We start from the raw sequence: 8,175 nt of genomic DNA on the forward strand, positions 1-8,175 counted from the left end.
GGTTAGAAACCCCGAAACCCCAAAGTCCTCAGGATTCCTGGCCCAGTGCTGGGCAGCCAGGACTGCCATTTCCCTTGACCCCCTCCCCTTTTCTGGAGCTGATGGGCCAGCTTGAATGGCAGCTTCAGAATGGAAAGCCCAGCTAAGGAGGGAGGCCTGGCTGATCCCAAAGCACCCAGCAACACACACACACACACACACACACACACAGAGTCCCTGGAGGAGTGACTTCTCAGTGGGCCGAGGCTGGGGAGGGGCATCCATTTCTGCATTGTGAACAGCTTTGCTCACGCAAATTGGGGAGGGGAGACACTTCCTGCCATTTCTGCGCTGACCCCATTTTTCATTTTCCTGATGTCCACCCCAGTTGGCAACGTGCATCTTTTCAAGCGCTTTCTTCTAATGTCTGTTTGCATCTCCACTTTCACATTTTCCCAAGGAATTTTCCCAGATCTAATGTGGCTTGTGAGCTTTTTTCACCGCCCTGTTGTCTCTCGAAAAATGCCGCCCTCAGCAGAATCCGATCTCCTGGCTCCCGTGCCTGTTTGGGAAGTGAGAATCGGCTCTTCCCGCCACAAAAGAGGAAGGGAAAACCTCGGCCTGCCAGACCGGGCCAGGCCCCGCTCTGCCCAGGGTGAGGGGAGACCTCCTGACTGGGCTGGTCCCGTGCCAAAAGGCCAGGATCCTTCTTCCCCTCCCCCCCATCACATGAAACCAACACTGCAGACAGATTCAGCTAAAAGAGCTTAGGAGTAGATTTGTATTAAATATTCTTTATTTCTTTCAGTAACATGAATTGCATTTCTATGAAAATGCATTTCCGAACGTTTATTAGGTTCGTTCCACTTATGCAGCCACTCCTGGTCTCAGTCAAAATTCCCAAGGCAGGCGACCTGCTCCTCCCTCCACAGGCCTCTCCTGTCCCATCCGTGCCCACCTTTGGTGACTGCCTGCCTGAAGGGCTCCACCATAAAACCTCTCGGGCTCCAGTCCTGGCTGGCAGCTCCTGGCTGGGGGTTCCGGTCTGGGTCCGGGAGCAGCTTCATGGCGGCCTGGTGCTGGGACGGAAAGGCTGCTGTGTTTGTGTAGCAGCCAGACTTGGTCAACTGTGGTGACTTCCCACCTCTGGACGCAGTGACAGCAGGCAGTTCATTTTATGGAAAGCCCTCAAGTCACAGAGCCCAAACTGCCAAACTGGGTCAGATCTGGGGAGGTCTGGCACAAAAGCTCAGAAACCAGAAAAATTAAGTAAGAAATGGGCTCCCTCCCATATTAAGATGGAGAAGCTGAATTAGGCAGAGATTGCTTCTAGCTGCAGCTCTCCTGCAGGGCTGGGGCTGAGCGTGCAGCCCCAATCCAGCCTGTCAGGGGAGTGCGCAGCGCAACGTTCAGCATAAAGCAGGGGTAGTCAACCTTGGCTCTTTTATGACTCGTGGACTTCAACTCCCAGAATTCCTGAGCCAGCTTAGCTGGCTCAGGAATTCTGGGAATTGAAGTCCACGAGTCATAAAAGAGCCAAGGTTGACTACCCCTGGCATAAAGTTAACCCACAGCCAATCAGCTGCGGACCCCCTCCTGCTCCCCCCAGCCCACCTTCTGGGAAATGCCGGCTCTCCTGAAATGCAGGGCGAAGACCAACGGAAGGCAGTCCCCGTAGCCCGGATTCGCTGGGAGCCCCAAATGCTCCTCACACCGAGCTGACATCAGCAGGGGAGCAAGCACGGAAAGGAAAGCGGGGTGTCCCGTGCAAGTGCTGCCGTTCTTGCTCTTCTGGGGCGCTTTCACTGCAGGAGTCAAGCAGGAACCCGGCCCCTCAGGGGAAGCCAGAGGCCTGGGGATGCGCAGGCTCCAAAGGGGGAGATCTAGCCTGCTGCTTTCCTTTGTGTGCAAACACGTGGGGCCCCAACGTGCCTCCCTGGCTGCTGGGTGGCGGGCGGGCCCCTCGTGGGCAGCAGTGCTTGGGCAGAGCCAAGAATCCCCAGTGAAGACATGGCTGCTCTTCCTACGGCTGCTTCCTTCCTTCCTTCCTCCTGCCAAATTCCCCGCTCGCTCAGCTCAGCTGCCAGAGAGACAGGGGTGTCTGTGCCAGGGGCGAAGCCCAGGGCCCTTCCCCACTTCCTGGAGGTCAGGAGCCTGGTAGGAAGTGGGGCCCAGCAGCAGCAGCAGCTATTTGGGTTTCCAATGAACATTATTTAAGCAAGTATTCAAGCAAAGGCAGTCTTAGCCGCGGCTCTTGATACGACTGGGAGGGGCAGAGAAGCAGCCTAATCCCCTTCGGGTCTCATGAAAGAACCAACATATTTCAAGACGCTGTAGGAACAATACAGAATTCTGAGATATCAGATAATCATTAAAGCCCAAAGCAATTGTCTCATTAACCTTCGAAACACCAGCATGCATTTGCTATGCCTGAACACGAGACCCCCCCCTCCACTAAAACCAGGATGCTCTCCCCACCCTCTGCATGCCAGTCCCGGGGAGCCTGTGGGGTGAAGAGCACAAAAGAGCTTCTGATGGGGGGGGGACTCTGGCCAGCGAGGAGACCCCCCACTCCCACCCTCCCTGCATCTGTCACCCCACAAAAACTCCACGGACGGCCTCTCTGGGGGCGGGGTGAAGGGGGCTTGGGGGAGATGCTCCACTGGAGGAGACAGAGAGAAGGACATGTGGGGGGGGGTGCTTTTCTGCCCAGCCTGCCCTGATGCTCCCGGGAGCAGCTGCTGACTCAGAGCTTCCGGAGGGGACACCCCCACAACCACCAGGGGTTCCCCTTTTGGCCCAGCCTGGCGCCACTTTGCTTCCTTCCTCCCCACCAGGCGCCAGCAGCTCTCCTCTCCCACTCGTGCGGTGCCAGGGTGCCCAGGGTGAGGACCCAGTGGGGGGACCGAGAAGACGGGTGTCCGGTCTCGACACACACTCAGACCCCGAGACCGGAGAGCCAGGGCTGCTCTTCCCCTCAAGAGGCCTCTCAGGGGAGCCTGAAATTCCCCTGGTGAAGAAGGGGTAACTCCCCCCCCTCCGCCCCTCTGCTCTTCCGTCAGCAAAATCTTTCTACCCACCCCCCTCCGGAAGAGGGCCCGAGCAAAGATGGAGAGACCCTTCTGGGCCGTGGGGCTCTTCCACTTGGGATCCCTTCCTCTTGGGGGGGGGGAGTTAGGACCCCTCTTTCCTCAAGGGAAACAGAAGCAGCCAGGCTGCCAAGTGGCGGCCCCATCTGTTAGGCAAAGCCCTAGCAGGTTGCACTGCAGAGACCTTGCGCAGAGACCCCCACCCGTTTCCGGAAAAGACCCTCTCCAGCACCCTAATGAAGCGGGGGGGGGGGGGGCTGGGGGAGTCCATATTTCCAGCAGCATTTCCCTGCTGCCTCTCAGGGTGAGGCTTTCAGGCACTGATGCGAGGTGCTCACACATGGGGTGTGGGGGACAGGCAGCCCACCCGCTGGGGAAGGTGGGGAGGGGGCTGGAAGCCGGAAAGCCCAGAGTCACGGCCGGCTGAGAGGAGCTTCCTGGACAGACATTTTGGGGTTTCTGGTGCCAACGGCTCCCCACTCTGCCAGACGTTTCCCCTCAGGAGGTCCTCCAACGGGTCTTTCTGACTTGGATTCATCTCATTTCTCATTCTTCTTTCTGGGTTTGGTCTGAACGGAAGGCCTCCAGCTGGCCCACCTGAAGAGACGGTCCAAAAAGAAAAAGAAGTCCCGGGCAAAGGGGAGAGGCCTCCTTGTGCGCAGAGGGGCAGGAAGAGGCGTCCCAGCAGGGCACCGAGGAGAGACCGTTGCCCACCCGGGGCTCTCCAGCCAGAGGGGAGAAAGCAAAGAAGGGGCCCCCTCCCCTCCGGCCCACGGATGCCTGTCTTGCTCAAAGGGAACCAACGCTGGAGGCCTTCGCAGCAGGTGGAAGCCCAATTTCTAGATGTGTCCCTAATATGCAGGACAATTGTGGATGTATTTGTGCAGTAAACGTCATGAAAAGGACACTGCGCCCCACAGACTGGTATCTCCAAAGATGGTGCCAGCCTGTCTGGCTGTGCACTACTGGTCTGTGCATCCTCTGGGCAATGAGCAACTGCCCTTTCCCTGGCACTATCTGGTGTCCCTGAGCCTTGCCCGCTCCTGGCTCTTGTCAGAGGGAATTATCTGGAACTTGCTTGTAGAGCTATCTATTTAAATGTATGAGCTGCCCAACTCCAGGAGACAATGAGCAAAATGTATCTGGCACGTGGCACAATTCCCCTTGCTCCCTGGGAGTAGTAGTATAGAGTTAGTAGTAGTAGTAGTAGTAGTAGTACAGAGTACAGAGTAGTACAGGAGAGGAAGCCTCTGTCTGGCCAGCACTGGGGGGTGCAGTGAGAGGGCAGGGAGGGAGCCAGGGAGGCTGCCCAACCCACTGAGTGGAGAGCAAAGAGGGCAGTGAAGGAGTCAACGGGGGAGCCACCAGGGCTGCTCCAACCTGCCTGCTCCAAGCTTGAGCTTCTGACCCAAACAGGGCAAGAGGCGCAGCACTGGTGCCCCTGAAGTGAGTGGGCAAAGGAAGGGAGGGGGGTGCTGGCCGGTCAATCAGCTCAAATTCCCCAGCTCTGCAGCCAAAGATTGGATGAGCTTTTTTACATAAATAAGCAGTTCAGTCCTCAGACCTCAGACCTAAACGGTGAGAGAGCTGGCCCTGACCGCCACACGTGTGTTTCTAAGAACAATGCACCCTGTATTGAGACTGATCTTTGGCAGGTCAGGGTCTGAGCAAGAAGGCTGAGCAGGAAGCATCTGGGGGTAGCAGTCCAGAAGAGAGGAGACCCCCTCAGTTAGCAAAATTGGAACATTATTCTGCAAGATTATACCTGTTGCAAAGGAAAAAGATAATGGACAGAGGTGTGCACTTCACAGGCAACCACTTCCTTAGCATAAAAAAGGAAAGGTCAAAAGGCAGAGGAAAGGAGTCCCGGCGTATTTTACTGCGCCAGTCGTTGCCAACTATGCGGCATGGTGCTCATCTCCATTTCAGCGCTGTCCGAAGACATTTCCGCAGTCGTGTGGCCAGCATGATGTCACAGAGCGCCGTTACCTTCCCCTCCAATTGGTATCTATTTATGTGCTTCATTTGCATGCTTACAAACAAAGGTTGGTGGGAGCTGGGCCAAGGAATGGGAGCTCTCCCCATCAGGTGACGCTCGGGTCTCCCACCTGGGCTGCTGGCTTTCCGGCCCAGAAGTCCAGAGCCTTAACCGCTGAGCCACCGTGCCGTTTTAGCATAAAAACAGGCCAGGAGATGCTCCCCAAAACATTTTCTAACACAGGGCACAGATTATGGGCACCAGTTCAATGGGAAACAGCAAGATGGCCCCAAATTGTACCATGTGATGAAACCCATTTAACTCCCACATGGTGGGGGGAGGGGAGGGCCAAGGCAGCCCCCCTTGCCATCCTCTGCCTCTGAGCACCCACAAGGGCCGCAGCTCCAACGAAGCGGCTGAGGCGCATGGCAAGCGGCTGGGCGCCTCCCACCAGTGATGGGGCACACACTTCATTAACTCACCGCCTGATGGGCCGGAGGGAGGGAGGGAGACGCTCTCCCCTGGACAGGTGCCCACTCCATCTCCCCTCCCCCTCCTCCCCCCCCGCCATGCTAGGTTCCTCTGCCAGAGGGCAGAGGAGGAGGAGGAGGGCAGGTGAGTCAAGAAGGGGAGGGAAGAAAGGGGCCATGGGGTGGGCAGACCAAGATATGGGGAGTCCAGCCTCCCTCAGCTGGTTCATTTTCGGTCTTTGCATTGCAGGACCAGGGCCGAGGATGGACTGAAGGCAAAGCCCTTCCGGGGAAAGGGAAGGAAAGCAGCCCCTCTCACTGACCTCACCGAATAAAGCTGAACCCCCTGGGGATGGGTCACTTTCACAGCACCTGGGCTACCTGCCCCCCCCCCGACCTCAGTGCTCCCCCTCTGACCCTGGGGAGGAACTATCCAGGCTGGCCTCCTGCATCCTGTTCAGCTTCTCCTCCTGGAAAGGGAAGGACAGTCCACGACAAACCAAAGAGCCAATCGCTGGGCTTCTCTGGCCCACAGCCATTGGCTGAACTCCTGTGATGTCACAGCAGGCTCAGAAGCTCCCTAAGCCATCCCAATCACACAACAGCACTCCATTAAACAGCCCTGAGTTGCCCGACATCAACCCCCCCCCCCCGTGTCTGGATGCCCCAGGCCGCTTTTTCAGGGAGGTTAAGGAAATGCCCCCCCCCCTTTCTCCTTCTTGAGCCACAGTAGCATTTAAGGGTGGACCAAGGTGGACGGCACTTAAGGATTGAATGCAACAATCCCCAAAGTCACTCCTGCTCCCACTGCCATGCAGGCCATCTGGGAAAGCCTTCTGTGCATGCTCAGAAGCCACCTGCCCTCAACAACAGAACTCTTCACAATCTCTGTAGGCTGAACTGGGCCATGTGTCAGGTTGCCCGTCTCGGCCAGAGGCTCTGCACTGGACCTCAGCCAAACCGAGCTTCTGGCGTCCGGCGTTCTCCCTCAGAGCCCTTAGGGGCTTCTCCTTCCAGAAGGGCACAGAAAATAGTGTGGGGGATGGGGAAATATAGGGCACAACCAGCTCTCCAGCCTCCTTGCAACAAACAGAGACCCCACTTGGAAAGGGGTTGGGCCCTCAGCCTGCAGGAAGCCGCTCTCTTGCACCCCCTTGCCTCAGCCCAGGGCCACCCGTCTGGGAATCAGCAAGGCCAAGCAACATTTGGGGCCTCCTGGCCTCCCCTGCTGGGCCACCCCTCCCCTCCTTCCCTGCCTGAATGTGCCAAGGGGAGCCCAGCTACAGCGCCAGGAACAGGTGGCACCCGGCTCGGTCTCTGCAGGGCAGGGTTTCTGCCCTGGAAAACATCACCATCAGCTCTGCCTAGCCAGCAGGACCTGCTGTATCCCAGGGGAGGAAAGGGCCCCTTGGCCCTCCAGCGTAGCCCATGCCCCTTGGGCCCCTCCCCCACTCAGGGGGAGGACAAGAAGCCTGAACCTGCACTAGATGCTTTGGGGGGGGAGGCCAAGGGGCTGCAGCTCGGGCATACCGCAGGAGGCTTCCATTCACACAGCCTCCTTCATCATCTTCAGCAAGAGCACATTTTCTCTGAAGAAACACAACACACCCCCAGACACCTGCAGCAGAGGCCCCCAGACAAGGAGGTCTTCTCTGCAGTGGGGTGCAGAGGGAGAGAGAGAGAGAGATGGTCCCAGACAGGTCAGGCTATAACCCCACCTCCCCACATGATGCTCAATGTGCCACTTATGGGGGAAAGTCCTAGGAAGGACACACAGCATGTCTTCCAGTGGGCAGCAATGGTGCCTATTTATTCTTATCCAATGAAAGGCACATTCAGTCCTGCGTGATTTTTTTAAGAATCTCCCAGTTATGTGTTCTTAATATTTAATATATTCCACAGAAAATCTACACCAAGAAGACCGAAACTGGGTCCCCCCCCCACCACCAAGGCTGAAGGTGGAGAGGACTGAGGTGGCACATGCAACCTGGAGCAAAAGTGGGGTGGGGGGCTAAGCAACTCCCCCTCCCCCACAGCCTTCGGAATGGAACTGGCCACAGCAGCCCCTCGGAAGTGCCCCCTCCAAATCCCCCCTCCCCCAACTCAGCCAGCCAGCCGGGGACTCACCTGCGGGCTGCCAGCTCCGAATCCGAGGCTGGGGGTGGACGGTCCAGACATGGCATGAGGCCCCATCGGGGAGCTGATGACGGAGAAGGGCGGCCCCATGCCGTTGATGGGCGAGTGGAGCTGGCTGGGTGACCCCAAGGGGCCCCCAAGGCTGGGCCCCATGGAGGGGTGGAGGGCAGGCGTGGCCATAGGGCCCCCCCGGCCGGACGGAGAACTTAAGGAGGTCGAATTCACTTGGATGGAAAAATCTGTCGAGCAAAGAAAGGAAGCCCGTTGAGAAGGGGGGCATTTCCGAGGCTCCCGCCTTCCGACCCCAAACACCCTCCTCTCAAACCGGAAGGAAAGAGGAGTCCGTGGCATGTTAGAGAGGCCTATTCTTGGAATGGGGGGGGGGAGAGGCTCAGTGTAGCAACGTGGGGCACAGAAGCATCAGAGGCCACAACAGGCCTCATAATCAATAGTGCCATGAAAACCTCTTTCACCACAAGGCAGAGAAACTCTCCGGAATTTTGTGTCGTTGGTTTGGCTGGAG

General features: G+C 57.6%; 1 protein-coding gene across 1 annotated transcript in view; it reads right to left on the reverse strand.

Annotated features, from left to right (window-relative positions):
* Positions 1-7,847, reverse strand: part of LOC107292619 (retinoic acid receptor RXR-alpha) — a 28,442-nt gene extending 20,595 nt beyond the window's left edge. The window contains exon 1 of the mRNA XM_015821729.1: positions 7,644-7,847. Coding sequence (XP_015677215.1) covers positions 7,644-7,832 — 189 coding nt within the window. The 5' untranslated portion in view covers positions 7,833-7,847. The remainder of the gene's footprint in view (positions 1-7,643) is intronic.
* Between the last annotated feature and the right edge of the window lie 328 nt (positions 7,848-8,175).

This window comes from Protobothrops mucrosquamatus, unplaced genomic scaffold (genome assembly GCF_001527695.2).
Source record: "Protobothrops mucrosquamatus isolate PMUCROS unplaced genomic scaffold, P.Mucros_1.0 scaffold1390, whole genome shotgun sequence".
NCBI classification, from domain to species: Eukaryota; Metazoa; Chordata; class Lepidosauria; order Squamata; family Viperidae; genus Protobothrops; species Protobothrops mucrosquamatus.